This window comes from Polyodon spathula, chromosome 11 (genome assembly GCF_017654505.1).
Source record: "Polyodon spathula isolate WHYD16114869_AA chromosome 11, ASM1765450v1, whole genome shotgun sequence".
NCBI classification, from domain to species: Eukaryota; Metazoa; Chordata; class Actinopteri; order Acipenseriformes; family Polyodontidae; genus Polyodon; species Polyodon spathula.
This window is the reverse complement of record NC_054544.1, coordinates 17,619,554-17,636,766: the sequence shown is the minus strand read 5'-3', so window position 1 is coordinate 17,636,766 and position 17,213 is coordinate 17,619,554. Positions and strand designations below refer to the sequence as shown.

The 17,213-nt window shown below is 37.3% G+C and overlaps 1 protein-coding gene across 3 annotated transcripts in view; it reads left to right on the top strand.

Annotated features, from left to right (window-relative positions):
* LOC121323105 (alsin-like) overlaps positions 1 to 15,378 on the top strand; it is a 46,908-nt gene extending 31,530 nt beyond the window's left edge. For 2 of the 3 annotated variants that reach the window (XM_041263893.1, XM_041263892.1), the window contains exons 17-34: positions 1,828 to 1,894; positions 2,403 to 2,602; positions 3,058 to 3,123; positions 3,381 to 3,479; positions 4,282 to 4,446; positions 4,605 to 4,716; positions 4,975 to 5,052; positions 5,252 to 5,385; positions 5,502 to 5,669; positions 6,330 to 6,447; positions 6,548 to 6,705; positions 7,024 to 7,131; positions 8,536 to 8,712; positions 9,984 to 10,029; positions 10,552 to 10,613; positions 11,482 to 11,631; positions 12,042 to 12,138; positions 12,456 to 15,378. In XM_041263893.1, the coding sequence (XP_041119827.1) occupies positions 1,828 to 1,894; positions 2,403 to 2,602; positions 3,058 to 3,123; positions 3,381 to 3,479; positions 4,282 to 4,446; positions 4,605 to 4,716; positions 4,975 to 5,052; positions 5,252 to 5,385; positions 5,502 to 5,669; positions 6,330 to 6,447; positions 6,548 to 6,705; positions 7,024 to 7,131; positions 8,536 to 8,712; positions 9,984 to 10,029; positions 10,552 to 10,613; positions 11,482 to 11,631; positions 12,042 to 12,138; positions 12,456 to 12,494 (2,044 nt within the window). In that variant the 3' untranslated portion in view covers positions 12,495 to 15,378. The remainder of the gene's footprint in view (positions 1 to 1,827; positions 1,895 to 2,402; positions 2,603 to 3,057; positions 3,124 to 3,380; positions 3,480 to 4,281; positions 4,447 to 4,604; positions 4,717 to 4,974; positions 5,053 to 5,251; positions 5,386 to 5,501; positions 5,670 to 6,329; positions 6,448 to 6,547; positions 6,706 to 7,023; positions 7,132 to 8,535; positions 8,713 to 9,983; positions 10,030 to 10,551; positions 10,614 to 11,481; positions 11,632 to 12,041; positions 12,139 to 12,455) is intronic. The other variant, XM_041263894.1, reaches the window with a different exon arrangement.
* The last annotated feature ends 1,835 nt before the right edge of the window (positions 15,379 to 17,213 follow it).

Here is a 17,213-nt window from a genome sequence, read left to right as displayed (position 1 = left end):
TAGAGTAGGGGAATTTGTTTAGTCATAGAAACCTTGCTTTGTGGCCCATTTGAAAGTATGCTTCTGTGTATAATACTGAAAAGTTAGGGGAAGTTTACGGGAATATGGCAGATGTGCAAGGAAATATCAATAGCTGTTTTATATGCAGTTAAAGTCATAGTGTCTTCGTGCTTTAGCAGGTGCCACACAAGTATTTGCTGAAGTCCCTTTGAACTTCCTTGTGAATTCTCCTTTGATCAATTTTAAGCCCAGGGAACTGTATTTTTACCATTTATATAAAGTAACCACAACAATCACATTATCAGATATGTCTGTGTAATATGTCATCACTTGGAACAATACCATTAATGGAAATGTTCTTAATTAATGTTTTGACTGACTGCACTAAAAAAAAAAACATTTTGCACACAAAAATGCAATCGGTACCATGTTTCTATAACCCACTATATCTGCTTGAAGTCCAAACCATGTTTCTCGATTTATGTGGAAGTGGAAGTGTGATGTACTTCAGTATGTACTGACAGACATACATGGGGACTCCATATACCCCCAGATCATGAAACTTGATCTAAAGAATGGCCTTTTCTTTTTTATCATAACTGAATAAGCAGTTAGCATCCTTATACTCCCAGATTAAGTGTGACATACAGACAGTCAATAATAAGAGACATCCTGCGCACAACGTATAATCATTTCTCCTTTGAATGATGTAGCAATTAAGTGTTTTTAGCCTTCCATCAAAGAACCTCCTTAATTTATCTTTTCAGAACTTTCAGAAGTCCACCTTTCTTGGTGGATTTATAGGTTGTTAACAGTCTTATTTTGGGTTTTTTACTTTGTCAGAAGTAATAAAAAAAAAAATGTAGATTTCAATCTCAGACAACGGCTTGTCAGTATTTGTCGACTTCAGTCACAAAAGTCAATGACTAACGGTGCATACAGTAAAGAAACGGAATATAAATGTAACTGGAACATTCAGACATCAGAGCTTCATAGGCAGACAGGCATTTCTTCTCTTCCTGTAAGAGAAAACATTTCTACATAAAAAATGTGAAGGTCAAACATCTTTTAGAATTTGATTTTCAGGGTTATTGCCCAGCTTTGACAGTCATAGCTGTGAAATGTCTGAATTTATTCAGACATGTCAAGGCTTTACATGTGATGTTGGGGTTGGCAGCAATATAATTACCTGTGTGTTTGAGTTATGAACAACAAATCCATAATTTCAACCTATTAGTTTGAGGTTGCTTTACAATCTTATTCTGAACATGACATGCTGTGTGTTCATCACTGTGAGGATGTCCAACTGCCAACACAAATCTGGGGCATTGGCATCAAGGAACATTTACTTACAGCTTGTGCTGTTTTATTTATAATGGGACATGGGTTATCTGCCATGCAACTAGATATGAAAAAATACACAACAAAAGTGCTTTTCCCAAACGTATGACAATGTTAAACAAAATATAGTATCTGTGTGTGACATAATTAACCCTTTTGATACCAGGACACTAGTGTAAGGAATCTTATTACCTATACTTTTTAGAAGCTGTTGTTTCAGAACTGTGTACCAAAACAGGATGGAGAAAATATATTACGTAATATTAGATAATAGAATATTGTATATGATGCTGTATGATGTAAGCTGATACTCACCCCTTGTGTCCTTTGCAATTTAGATAAAATAGAACCCGAGATCTATTTTGATACAGTAATTAGTATATTGGCAGTACTAGGCAATTTCACACAAAAGACGAGTCCATGAAAGTATGTTGAAAAAAGTGTAAAAGTTTCACTCTGTTTATTTATTTTCTTTCATTTCAACAGGTACGGGCTGAAAATCACCTCGCCAGAAGAACAGTTTTCTCTGTTGGCTTCGTCCCCTGTGGAAAAGGTAGGTAGCCTGCCAGCACTTCCAGTGCTTTAACAGATGGTCAAAGATGACTAAGAATAACAATGTCATGGCCACAGCTAAGGAGTCCCAAAGGGAATTGCTGTTATAACTATCTGGTATTAGCCCTTGTTATTCCAAAGTCTGCTTTTGAAGCCTGTACATGTTTTCTGAGAGAAATAAAACAAATTTAACAAGAGACTACTCATTCTGTACCTGCAACTGTCCTACTTTCCTGCTAATGTAGGCAGTTAATCATGACTTGACCCATAGTATTTTTTAACAGCTAAGCAAAATGACATTTTATAGATTGCATGGTATTGCATGTTGGGACACGAAAGACATTAAATGGGTAACAAAAGAGATGCTGTGTAGTATTCTTTACAAGAAGACTAGAGTCACCTGTGTTGATATGTTTTAATGAGTAGACTCACTTTGATCAAAACGACCCCTTTAGCAAGCAGCTCTCTAAGAAAGCATCTTCTGGCACCAACATTTTTATTATCTTCAGGCTAAGTGGCTGAGAGCAATCAACCAGGCAGTGGACCAGGATCTGAATGGTTGTCCAGATTTCCTGATGCCTGGCTCTGGGAGTGTTCAGAGACCGGAACCCCCAATCTCCAGGACAGCCAAATACACCTTTTACAAGGATAGTCGGCTCAAGGAGGCTACCTATGAAGGACGGTGGCTAGCTGGAAAGCCCAACGGGAAGTGAGTAAAAGCACTTCATTTGACAACGCGATTTTTTAAATAAAATACAATTCTTTTGTCCTTTTATGGTATAAATATGTATCCACGCTACAGGTAGCTGCTTGAACATATAGGCTGGTAACCAGGCTACAAAAGACTATACTTAAATATAAATATGCCCACCAACATTTGGAAGTATCCTAAAAAAATAGGTTAAGTAATGTTGCCATAACAACAGTTGCCATGGGAACCAATTGAATTGCGAGCAAATGTAGTGTGCTTCACACAGTGATAACTAGAAATACCACCAATGCTTCACATGCTTCTGTTAACTATTTTTGTAACTTGTGACACGTGGCAAATAATACAATTGTATATTTCTTTCTCTGAAGCATGGATTCACCGTCATAATCCCAGTCCATTACTAATGTCTACAGGGTAGTTCATGTAATAACCAGTATTTTCTCCTACTTCAGGGGTGTGCTAAAATGGCAGGATGGCAGGATGTACACTGGAACATTCAAGAATGGTTTAGAGGATGGGTAAGTGTATAACAAAATGCAGCCTTTTATAAATACAAAGAGAAAAAATATTGTATAGAGACAATAAATTTATATTATATTTAAAAAACAACAGTTTTTTTGCATGTGAGGAGGGCTGTAATAACAAATTTCTGTCCATTCGTCCTCACTTATGGAAATAATGTAGCATTCTGTATGTGTTATTTTTCAGGTTTAATAAACTACTGGACATCACTATAGTCCATACAACATTCTTTTAATATATATTTGTTTTACAGTTTTGGAGAGTATATTGTACCAAACAAGGCACTGGGTAAGGAAGATCATTACCAAGGCCACTGGAAAGAAGGAAAAATGTATGGTTATGGTACCTACAAGTAAGTGAGAGAACAGTGGAAATACACCCACCCTTCATTATATCGCCCCTCGCAATACTGCAGATTCAGGCATATCGCAGTCCTGGAGTTGGCTCCTCATTTTTACAGTCTAACAGTTTCACTAAGAATTACTGTTAATTTTATTTTGTACTGCACATGACAAACTAAAATATACAGAACAATTAAAAACAAAGCATTACTATCCTACTGTTATCATATACACACACACATTGCACAGTAACACAAAGCAAATTAAATATCTACTTGCTGAAATGTTTTTTTAAGCAATGCACAAGCAAAAGTCACAGGGCAGTGACATTGGCTCCGTAGCAACAAGCCTACTCTGTTGTGAATGAATTCTTTCAATGCAGCGGTCTGACCCTCTGATGCCGGGGATGCTTGAAAAGAAAATGGTGATGTTAGGGGCATTTCATTTACATAAAAGTGTGTGCTACATGTAACAGGAATTTATGATTTGATTATTTTACCAATCTTTTAGGTTTATTGGTGCTTTTTTTTTTTTTTTTGCACTTTGTGTGGAATGTAAAATTGTTCACTGCCAGCAGCAGGCCTTTATACAGAGAAGGGGAACTGAACTACTAAACAATAGAAAAATCTTTGACTCAAGTTCTTTTAAGTCAAGTGTTGAATTAACTTGCATTAATAATGTTTACTTTTTAGTTTGTGTGGCCTGTCTTGGCACAAATGCTTGACTGTAAGTTTGACTACGGTTTCAGTGTGGTTTGCAGTAAATCCTACTCTCCAGTAAGTGAACAAAGCGGCCTGCTGTTTATGTGTTTAGATACGCTTCAGGAGAGGTGTACGAGGGCTCGTTTCAGGACAACATGCGGCACGGCCATGGCATTCTCCGCAGTGGCAAGCTGACATCATCCTCCCCCAGCATGTTCATTGGGCAGTGGGTACAGGACAAGAAGACAGGCTACGGGGTGTTTGACGACATCACCAGGTAATAATAGTGATTTAAATGTGTAATACTATGTACTTCCTTACACAAAGTAGGCGTATGAATATCTAATTTCAACACAGTTGCCGTTCCACCCTAACTAATTCATTCATGACCTCTTCTTGCTATGGACGATTACCTGTAGTGAATCTGAATTTCAGGGGTGAGAAATACATGGGGATGTGGCAAGACGACCTCCGCCAGGGAAATGGAGTTATTGTCACCCAGTTTGGATTGTACTACGAAGGTGCCTTCAGCAGCAATAAAATGATTGTGAGTGCTGCTTTCATAATGGGTGTACTGAGTATTCCTTTGTGCATGATGTATAATTTGCATTACCTCTACCTGAATTACCATTACCAACTATGAAACACTGAATGGTAGAATATGTAGTAATACTAAAAGAAGCTTAAAAGTAAGATTAAACTATTTGTACTAAAGCTCCTTCTTTTTCCCCTTCAAATTCAATGTCCAACCAATTTACTTTCCTCACAGTGAACGGCAGACCTAACTTGGGTTTGTTCTTGATAGGGTTCTGGGATTCTCCTCTCCGAAGACGACACCCGCTACGAGGGAGAGTTTATAGATGACTGGACTCTCAACGGAAAGGTAGTAATGATGAATAATCTATGTACATCTACAGAATACATATATATAAAACTGACCAGCCTTGGGGGTATGGGTTGAGACTGTGTTTACACTATGGTAGTGTACTGTATTAGCATCCCAAGCTATCAACTGTTGCTATTATTGTGCCAGTTTCTTAGAACATTTGTAGCCTTGCATTTACAAAGCCTTGCCCCTCCAGGGAACTCTGACCATGCCCAACGGAGATTACTTTGAGGGAACCTTTAGCGGCGAGTGGGGCACGGGGCTGAAAGTGGCCGGCACTTACTTCAAGCCAAACTTGTATGATAGTGACAAGGAGAAGACAGAGACTCTGTAAGTATCTGATCTGAGGGAGAGATAGAAATTCAAACTGCATCTTAGCTTAATTTCCTGAACGGCGTGTTTACGGCAGTTCTGCTATTCTAATGCTGAGTCTGTGATTGCTGGAGCAGGAAGCTGGGTGTCCTTGCTGTGGCTCCAGATGAGAAGTGGAGGGCAGTGTTTGACGAATGCTGGAGTCACTTGGGCTGTGAGAGCCCTGGGCAGGGAGAGAACTGGAGAGCCTGGGAGAACATTGCAGTTGCCTTGACGACCAGCAGAAGACAACACAAGGACAGGTATAGCACATGTTTTTAGTTTCATTGATATTGATGTACTGCCCCTAATGTTCCAAGTGGTTATTTTAAGACTGCAGCTGTAACTAAGAAGTATTTAAGCTGCTAATGAATTGGTTGTTTTGCACTGAGCTCATGTTTGGTTCTGTACCAGGCCATCCTGGTTTTTAAAGGACATTCCAAACCACATTTAAGTTTGTCAATGCTTTAAACACTTGAAGTTGTTTAACTGTTTCTGCTCTGTTACTGACCTAATGATTCTGTGTTTAACAGCTACATGTACATGGATTCAAGAGCATGTCAGGGCCAGGGATAGCTTTTAACACTTTGATGACCCAGTACTTCTGCAATGACAGGAGAGTGCACAGATTGCAAAATGTAAACTCCATGCTAGTATTACATCAACTAAATATTACAGTTTTGTTGTAGTATAAATATGTAGTTTCTTGGCATGTGCATATGCATTAGAAAGCTAAAGTGTGCATGACTGAATGGTAGTGGAGTTCTTCTTTTAAAGCAAAATTCAAAGGGTTTATATCGAAGTTTTAATGTTGTCAACTCTATAATATTGAGATTTTGTTGCAGTCAACTCTACAAGCTATATTGGCTATATTGACAACAGCTGGGATATGTTATCAACTAACCTGATCTGTTTTGTTTTAGCCCTGAAATGATGAGTCGATCTCACAACAAAACACTGGAGAGCTTGGAAGTTATTCCTCAGCATGTTGGCCCTGTGACCCTGGAGAAATATGAAAACATCCGAAAATATTTAATAAAGGTACGTTTTTATTAATCTGATTTAACAAAGTCCAAGATCAGTGCTAATCGAGGGTCTGTGAAAGCAAATGTTGCTCTCTGACTATCTGTGGCTCTTTCAGGCTTGTGACACCCCCCTGCACCCCTTGGGGAAGCTGGTGGAGACGCTGGTGGCTGTCTACAGAATGACCTATGTGGGAGTGGGTGCCAACCGGCGCTTACTGGAGCAGGCAGTCAATGAGATCCAGTCCTACTTGAAACGGATCTTCCAGATAGTCAGGTAAGGCAATATTCTGACTCAGTTTCTCATAATTTTAAAAGGGGTCCTAGGGACACATTGTATACTCTTCCTGTTCTGCAGTTCATAATCCATTCGACCCCGTGCAATATATTACAGTGGTGATATCTTAAAGTGCAGAACAAGAGAAATCTATAGAAAGAAGACATTGCTATTGGCACTCAAGGAATATAGAGAGCAGTGAAATATGAGCATCTTTCTGTAAGAGACCACTGAGGAAAAACAAGAAAAACAAAAACATCACAGATGGGAAGACCTGTAACAACACCAGATAGTAAATTAAGCTGTTCTTGGCTTTAGGTTCCTTTTCTCAGATCTCCCAGAAGAGGGCAGTGTGATTCCAATCCCCAGTGCAGCTTCACATTGTGACGAGGAAACAGACTGCAGACCAGAATCAACACAACCTGGGTATGACTCTCTTTATAATTCTGGATAACATATCATCATTTCTGAAAGTTACTACATGTATATATTCACCACCCTTCCAAACATGCATTGGAACAGGTGAAAAAACACAGAATGTCTGGAGATGGGGATTTGTTGTTCATTTCACCCACTCGGACCCCATGATTACTAAATAGGTAATTACTAGGTAATAAGTAACCACTGAATAGGTAATCACCTCTTTTTCAACCATATGAAAAGTAGATTTTTGAGCACAGTGTCTCACAAATGCAGTGCTTCCCCAAAATGATATATATATATTTTTAAGCATTGCATGCCCCACTCAGCTCTCTTAGTATCGCCAAATCGATAATCACATTAAATGTGTTACCTGATACCAAGATATTTAAGTGAGGTGTCCGAGTCATTCTGCAAGAAGTATTTAAAAAAAAAAAAAAAGCTCAAAAACATGTTTCACAAGAAGGTTTATTAAGAGGAACTATATAACAGAAACAGACGGTATGAACATCTTGAAATATAACCGCTCAAAGAACTTATGCTTTGTATAATATTATTTGCCTGTATAAAATGTGGGAGCAGAGCCGTCTTTGTCAATTAAACTGTTCTGATCTTCTGTCGTCTTCCCCCTTAAAGCAGTGAATGGAGCATCTGATCATGTTCTTGTTAAAGAAAATAGCTATAGGCAAGAGAATGTGACCATGAATTAGAGCAAAGTCTTGAAGTAATAGATTGTTCTGCATCAGTGTAGGCTTATATAGAAGAGTAAACACAACACATAGCAATAACAAATTAGGCAGCTGAAACGTTTTTAATTTTGTTTACTGAGACATGACTATTTATTCATTGACCGATGTTACCTCTGTTTGCTGTGTTGTGTTTTTTCTGTGGAGGATCACAAATTGTATAACCACCTTTGTAAACACATCATGACAGATAGGACCCACTTGGCTGACATAGTGTCAGAATACATACAGTTAGCTGTATTCACTTAGACATCAGGAGAGGCATGTAGGGCTCTGCCAGTTTGAATCAACATTTAATGTGATACCAGTCTTGGCAGTCACTATTGTAGAAACCCATTTTGGGGATAAAATGAAGAACAAAAGTCCCACACGGTTGTTCTGCATTGGTAGTAAACGAATACCATTTAGGGGGCAACTGTGCTTGTGGAGCACCTTTCATAATAAAGTCCTTATCCTGTTCGTTGCTAAGGGAAGATTGTCCATTTAAGTATACAAAGATAGTAAGCAAGCAAAGGTAGTTTACTTTTTTGTTAGACCAGGGTAAGTACAATGTAATATTAATAGTCGTTATGAAGAATGTGATTTAAATTATATACAGGTTGTTCAGTTAAATTAGATGTTTGTTACGTTCACCCTGTGTAACTGGTGTCTCTATGCTATTCAGCCGCTTGGTGAGCAGCTCTGGCCTGCTCCTCCCGGTGCTGCTGCCCCGCCTGTACCCGCCGCTGTTCACCTTGTACGCACTGGAGAACGAGCGGGAGGAGGATGTGTACTGGGACTGCGTGCTGAGACTCAACAAGCAGCCCGACCTGGCACTGCTCAACTTCCTGGGAGTGCAACAGTATGAGCCCCTGTATTCCTGACTGTTAGCTACATTATCAACAGCACGCCTTTCATTGTGCTCAATATCTTTAGATTATTTGCTTGTTTTTTTAAAAAAAATGTAAGTAATAGTGGATATATTTCTAAATGCATCACGTCTGAACACTTCCTGTGCTGTAAGTCACATGGCCTGACTGCAGCTATTGATGAGAGCCTGATTTTACAGTGGACAGGAAGCAATTGGGTAGCAGGACTCAACAGTTTAAACATTTTGTCTATGGTGGTGTATAACAGTTTGAAAAATCTGCGGAAAGTCCTGGTTTTGGAAGTCTCGATCAAAGGGAAAATTCAGTTCTGTGGCCTCAGCAGACAGCAGTTTCCATTACAAAATTGCCACGCAATGTGGCACAATTGGCATTGGGCCTTTGTGGCAGGATGAGAGGCCAAGGACTGGATGTGCACGCACTCTATGCACTATACTAAAGATGCACAACCAAACTTTTATCACGGGCCGCATAACCAGAAAACTAGTTTAACCTAATTTATATTGGGCTGCACATTATTAAAGAATAATCTGAGTTTAACCCTTAGCTGCAATATACATAATACACATGCATACACATATAGGCAAATTCAGAATTACTGTCAATTTTAATTCGTACTGCACGATACACATCACAACCAGAAATATAGAAAACAATTAAAAACAAAGCATTAACATCGTACTGTTTTCATGTACAAACATTGCATAATAACAAAGCAAATTAAGTATCTACTTGCTGAAGTGGTTTTTATTTTGGCCAACAAGGTTGTTCAGTTGTAGCAGGCAGCAATGTAGCAAAAGGCACAGGGCAGTGATGTCGCCTCCCTAGCAACAAGCCTCCTATGTTGGGAATGGGTTCTTTCAATGCAGGGGGTTTGTGCAGTTGAGAAAGGATAGGAAAACTTGTGAAATTAGTTGGAGACCAGCTGATGAGAAGCAATTACTCTCCGCAGTACGAATTAAAATGGTGTGCTGCTTTTTATGCAAAAAATTTGAAAAAGCAAGTCAACAAAGTTAAAAATAAATATTTGCGACATATTCATAAGTGATGGAATTAATACACTGGGCCGCAGTCAGACGATAAACGGGCTGCAGGTTGCGTGTCCCTGCACTATACAGTACCTCACGCCCTAGAGGTTTGATACATAGAGTGGCAATGTGGGGGTCTATTTGCCACTGCCTGTGCAAGCAATTTTACAATGACTTAGGCCACCCAAGTCTGTAACCTTTTTTCTATCTTTTTGCAGGAAATTCTGGCCTGTTTGCATCTCTGATTTGGGAGAGAACAAAAAGGTATTGTTTTAGTTTTGTCTTTCTTTAAAGTCAGAAAATAAAAATGGATTTCTGTAACATTATTTGGCTAGAAGGACTTGGTAACATACTGCCGGTCACTGAATTAAGTATATATATATATATATATATAATATATATATATATATAGTAGTTTTTAATGTTTACAAAGGTCCAGTCATATATCATAGTATGTATTACATAATTTATTACCTAATAAAAAAAAAAAAAAAAAACATAATTAAATGCATTTCAGTGACCCAAGATCCAGAGGTTCACCAGAGCACTGGAGCAGTTACATGACTATTGGTGTCAACCGGCAATATGCCGTTTTCTATGGGTATAGAGGAGCCAGCAACAGCCACCGAAAGAAATGTCATAGGTATGGTGGGGGTGCTAATCTCAATGGATCAGCTGACTCCTCACTGCTACACACGTTCAAAAGAGCGGGTCTCATTATTAGGAGGAGGCAAGCCACTAATTTGTAAAGATTATTATTATCTTTCAACTTATCTGTTTCTATAGGTACTGCCAAGCACAAAGGACATCTGCTTTGCCTCAGCTGTGGAAAGTTTACAACAAATCAGGTAAGGTGTCTTTTGTAGGTGAGGTGGTAGTTTGTATGAATGATGCTGTTTTACTTGTTTTTTACCTCCAGAATCTCTTTAATCAAAACCTGCAATCAGCTCGCTGTTGTCTCTGTTAATTTAGGCATCACAGTGATTGCCAAGGGAAGGAAAGCTATGAGCTGGCAATTGCCTGAATACCTAGGGGAGCTATTTGTTTTTATTGCTTTGAGAGTGAACGCTAGAAGGGAACTTCAGTGTTGACCTGTGTTTTCATTCATGTAACCTCACTGTTAGTATGAGATTGATGAGAAACAGAAATAGTGTCCCTATATTGGCGTATGTTGCTTCCAGGCAATATAATATATAAACTGTAAAATGCATCAAGTTGTTTTCTGACTGCTCTCGAGAGGTGTAGCCTTGGAAATTTGTTTTTCTTCATGGACTTTGCAAGATACTAAAACATTAAAAGGAGAGCTAACCATGTATTACAGTTCATTTCTTTACTTCTAATTAAACAATCAACTTTCTTCGAACTATTATCACTAGTCCCGCTTTCTTCTGTTGAAGATCTTGCAGTTCTTTGCTTTATTTATTCGTCCTGTTATGCAGCTGAGTTTCACTTCAGTGGTTTAGCAATATATATATATATATATATATATATATATATATATATATATATATATATATATATATATATATACTGGTCCCACTTTTCTTGTGTTTAAGATTCAAGATCTTAAACACAAGAAAAGTGGGACAAGTGATAATTATGTTTCTCTTAATATTTTCTAATCCTTGGTTCTTCCTAAAGAATAAAGATACTAGTGTATGTTAAAAGTGATAAGTACTTGAACTAATGCAGTGCCGTTTCTTGTGTATTGTGCAGCACAACCTTTACCCCCACTGACAAACTGCATGTGATTCAGCAAACTTTTGAGGAGATCACGCAGGAAGTGCTTTCACTGCTGAAAAATGACTTCCTGTGGTCTATGGACGATCTGTTCCCTGTGTTCCTGTATGTGGTTCTACGAGCACGGTAAGCCACGGGATGCAGCTGAGCTCACAAATATTGACACCTGTGGATACAGAAACCTAAAACATAAATAAATAAAAGTCAATTATGTGCTGCTTCTGCTTAAATGGAATCAGTCATCCTGCGACAGGCTAGGCTGTGGATGGGAGCCTTGTTTTGTTACCGCAGAAGAAACTTCGAATCCCAATTAAAGTAAATGGCAGAGAGATTCTACATGTAGTATAAAATTGAATTAAATTACTAATTTAACTTTAAATCATAATACATTGTCCAAAATGAAAAGCAACAACAGTAGGTAGGTGTCAAAGATGGCACATGGTGTAACTGAATATCCCTTATTGATAACTTTTTTAGTTCATAACGCTCATTCATAGTAAAGGCTGGCTCTTGTGTCCTGCATTCTTTAAAACCAGAATAAGGAATCTGGGCTCCGAGGTGCACCTCATTGAAGATTTGATGGATCCCAGTGTTCAAAACGGGGAGCAGGGGATCATGTTTACAACACTAAAAGTGAGTATCAAAGTGACATTTTAGTTCTGCCACTTCATACAGTACATTGAAAAGTTCAGAAATAAAATGATATGCCTGAATACTAGAGCAATACATTGAATCAAGGCTCCTAATGGTCGTAATAAATTATTTGCTTTGGGTGGTGGGTACAACTGGATTGGATTTCAAGCATTTTGGTTACCATTGGCATTCATTACTCATGCATATGCAGCCGTATAAGAAACTGAAGCCCCATCTGATGTCCCTGCCTCCAACTGCACAGCCTGGTTTCTGGATGCAAGTCGATAATGTTAATATATGTTGTTCTTTCTCTGCAGGCTTCCTATTATCAGATTCAACATGAGAAGATCACATAAGAGACCAAGCTTCAGCCTCAGGAGGGCTATGAATCAGAGCAGTCAGATTACATGCTACCTGAAGAAACATAACAGGGTTCAGAATTGCATCGACATAAGGAAATGGGACAGTGAGACTTAACAAACGTTACCAGTGCTGTCAATGGATGCTGGATTGGTTATAAAGCTAAAATAGGAAGATGTGTTTTCAGTTACTGCAATACAAATAGAGTCTGTGTGTCTGCCAGTGCTGCACCCATGCTCAGTGACATTTTATTGACAGTTATATTCTTTACCTAAATAGGTTACCAGTTCAGTGACCCACTCAAAGAACGTTTTTAAATGTTAAATCACCAAGGCAACAGGCAGATTATGTTGTTGTACAGCAATTTGTTTGGCAATGTACAGCTCAGATTGAATAACACAGGTCATTTTCCTTTACATACTGGAGAACCCGCATGTATCTTTACAAAACACGCGTTTAGGTTTTCAAACCGACATTAAGCACGCCTGTGTTCCAGTCACGCACAGATTTTTCTAATTCCTTTCCACACTGCCTCACCTCTGCAAACAGTGTTTAATCATAACTTGAGTGGTGTGTTTGTGTTTTTTTTTTTTGTTTAATAAATTAATTACAAGTTTTCGATTTGTCTAAACATGTAAGCAGGATTTTTTTTTAAAATAAATTATCATTTAAAACCAAAAAGTACAGTGTCTAAGCATAAAATATTTCCAGAATTTAAAGTTCTTATCTGTTCAAAATTCTTCAATATTATTGCCGTACAGAGTTCAATAGACAGTGTTAAAAATGACATAATGTGGTCATCAAGAAATTCAAAAATGTGGTTAGATCAATCAAACGAAACAATTGCCTTTTACCAACCAGATATATTTGTTCCTATTAGGTGGTAGTGTTGCATTTGTGTTTTATTTTTATTGGCACAGCTTGCTAAATATATGATAGATTGAAGATACTGTAGCTAATGTCTGAGTGATTTACACACACAGTTCAAGGAGCATTTGCCGTGTGATTGGTACTGTGTACCTGATCATAAACTTGTCTTCTGTGGTGTTTCAGTTGCTATGTATATTTGTGTATAAGATCTGATGTTATTCAAACAGCTGTTAAGGTATGGTCTTACATTGTGGTGTGTTGCTGTGAGTATCAGTGAGTGTCCACTATTTAAACATTGCAATATTACACCATTATAAAGTTACTAATCACTGAATAGAACCGACATCTGATCTTTCTACAAAGCTCCCACATTAAACAGACATACTATAATAAAAGATGCCTGTTATAATCTTGAACCAGCCACTATTATTGTAAACTGTATACTATCACTTAACACTGCAGAACCTAAAAAAAATACTGTATTTAAATATGTGACCATGGTTATTTTTTTATTGAATTATTACAACAAGATCTTATATTCTTTTTTATAAATATAAGCACACATGGAAATGCATGTTTTATTGAAGAAGCTGCAAGGGATATGATAACCTTATGTGTTCAATGTCATGTCTCGGTATTGCTGGTCACAGGTCGGGTAACCCCAGAGTTATAATATTATCATTATTCCTCTGAAATTAAAACACAGATTGAATCCATCATATTATGACTCGTAAAGTAGTTAGTGTTATAAATATTTAAAAAACAAAATATTATTATGGTTATTTTAGTTGATGGCATACTGTAGCAAGCACAATTCATGGGCCGCAACAGTAGTATTAACTATTTGTACTGTTCAGATAATAGTAAATCTGTGTTCTGAGGGCTATGGTTTCCATAGTTTCCCTTTAAACAAATAAATCTGCAGTAGCCAGTGTTTTCCTATAATCGGTCAGTTTGTAAAGAAGATACAGGCAGGTTTTCTCAGTGGTCGTGTCCCACTGTTATTCCATATATATATTTTTTAAAACAGGAAATATATTAGTCTTTATAAAAAGTTGTTTTTGATCCACTGTGTTGAACAGGTTTAAATGATTTAGCTACATTGTATTGTTGATCTCATGGATTACGTTGGTTGGTTAGTTAAACATGTGTTTGCAGGGTGATCAAAAAATACTAACAAAGGAAAGTGCCATGTGAGTCAACAGAAATAATCTTCGAGTTGTGGAACACCTTTGGAATGCTAAGGTTACCACAGTAATGTAATTTGTGAGTGAGGTGAAGTCATAATGATAAAGGGTTGGTTACATTTTTTTATTCATTTTTTTTTTTTTTTTTATCAAGTCATCTTAAAAAATCAGAAATAGTCCATGGATAGCAGACATGGTTTAGTAGAGTTTTTTCAATGATGATTTTATCATTTTTAGGATGTTTAGTGGTTTTATAAAGTTCTGCAAGTTAACTGATAATTAGTTGTATGTCCCAGTGACAAGGATGATGATGATGATGAAGTATGTTTATGTAACATGTAAATGATCGGTTGTGCTAAATTAAGTATTTACATGGGATGTCTCAATACGATTTTAATGACCAGTTACTGCAAAAATATTATGCTCCAAGGCCTACACATCATTGGCAGTGCCATAAAAGAATAATGGTAACATGGTCTTTAAGAAAAATAAATAACCCTTTAAAGTGGTGTCAGTAATAAGTGCACATTAAAGACTTTTTCCTTTGTGGTTTTCAATGTATGTCTCAAAGTCTTAACTTTTTTACATTACCAGTTTACATAACTGCACTAAATCCCATTGAATTAAGCAGGCCATTTAGTCTTAACTGGTATTCAGAATTTACTTAAACGTGAAATCAAACAAGCACTGTTGTGAGTTCGTCTTTCCTCCCAGGCTTTGTGTGCTGCTTTGATTTTTGTTTAAAAGGGAGACTTGGCTACTTTTCTCAAATGTGACGATCCTGTTAACTGTTCTTACCTGAATGGTGCACTGCATTACTCTGCATACTGAAAGAAGCCCAGCTTTTTGTACAGTGTACATTGATACATGTTTTTACCCAGGTCTTCAGTGCAGGAAGTCCATCATCGATCCTGCAGGCATTCCTAATTACTGATTTAATACTGTGTTATATTGTGGCATCCTTCAAAAGCTATTAATTTATATTTTGTATTTTTTGTGGTGGAATGTGTTTTACAAGTAAAAACAATTGCCTATGGAGGAAAATGTATGTATTAAAACTAAAGTACTAACAGTCTTAATATGAACCAGGGTAAATAAATGCAATTTAAAAACAGTTGTGTTTATTATTATTATTATTATTATTATTATTATTATTATTATTATTATTAGTAGTAGTAGTAGTAGTATTACTATTATATATGTTGACATGCCACAATAGTTAAGTTTTATTTATCTTTGAAATGGTGCAAATTAATCTGATTTCATTGTGATTTTCTAAGAACTATATATTCGGTTGCTGTTGTATAATAGGGTTTATAGTGCCCAATGCACAGCAGACCATGTTGCACTGTACACAGGGCAATGCTCACGTGATGACACAATATACATACTGCAATGTATAAACTGTCCAACAAAAGCTGTCAAAAACAGAATGTATATTTTGTATCTGTGGGATACCTGTCAGAGACTGATGAATCTGAAACATCAAGACACGAAAAAGACTTCACGAAGCGAAGGGGGAGGAGGGGATTCAGAGGAGGGAGCACATAGTGACCCCTTTTTGCCTGATGTACAAAGATGTCCTAATATGGACACCATACTGTTGGGCGCTGACAGGGCGTGATCGGTTCATGTACTATACTAAATGTATTACTCATCAACAAAATGCCTCATCATGTTTCATTTCTAGGCTGGGTTTGTTAGATCTTCAGTTTTAGTGTTACCTTCAAGTGATGATATCACACACAAAGCATTTTAAAACTCATTTGTTGGAAAACAATCTGCAGTGCAAAAAATCACAACATTGTCAAATTCTTTCATTTGTTTCTTTTTTAAAAATACATATTTTATATAGTTATATTTATTAAGGAGAATATTTATATAGTGCATTAATATTATTGTAAATTGATACAAACCTACAATTACTATTAATGCAAATGAAACAGATGTTTAAGTTCACTTTGAACACAAAATCAAGCTTCCAGGTAAACATGTCTGTGTTGCACATACTCTGACAAATATCTGTCTATCTATCTATACACACTGTAACTAGATAGGTTTAAAATAAAAGGTTCATCTTTTGGGTCTTTGCTGTTTTTTTCTATTTTATTTTGAGCTACAGATCTAAAAAATCACCTTGTACCTAGTCACTTCCTGTGATGTAAATCACATGGTATGATTGCACTATGACCATTTGACAGCAAATGACTGACAGCACAGGAACTGACTAGGTACCATGATGCAACAGCAATTTCTAGTTCCATAGGGTTATATTTCAAATATCTGCATAGTGAATTACAGTATAATAAAAAAAACAAACAAACACGTGTTCAACATGAGAAAAAGCTGACCAGTAGCGAGTTGCTAGAGCTAATTTGAAAATGTAATTTAGGACCGGGTTTGTCTCGCCTTCATTAAGCCAATTACAACACTCTGGTACGCAAACTAGAAAGAGGACGCTGTGCAGCTCTGGCCTGTCAGTCGAGTGCTCTTGAGAAGAGGTTGTTAAGTGGGATGTATCAGGATTAAACTGACTGTCTGGGGCTGGAGTAAAACCACGTATGGTACTGGTGCCGGAGAAAGCCCAGCCTCTAAAAAGGAATCTCCATAATATCGAAGGAAAATTAGAGACCTTCCTTCACATTATTAAAGTAATAT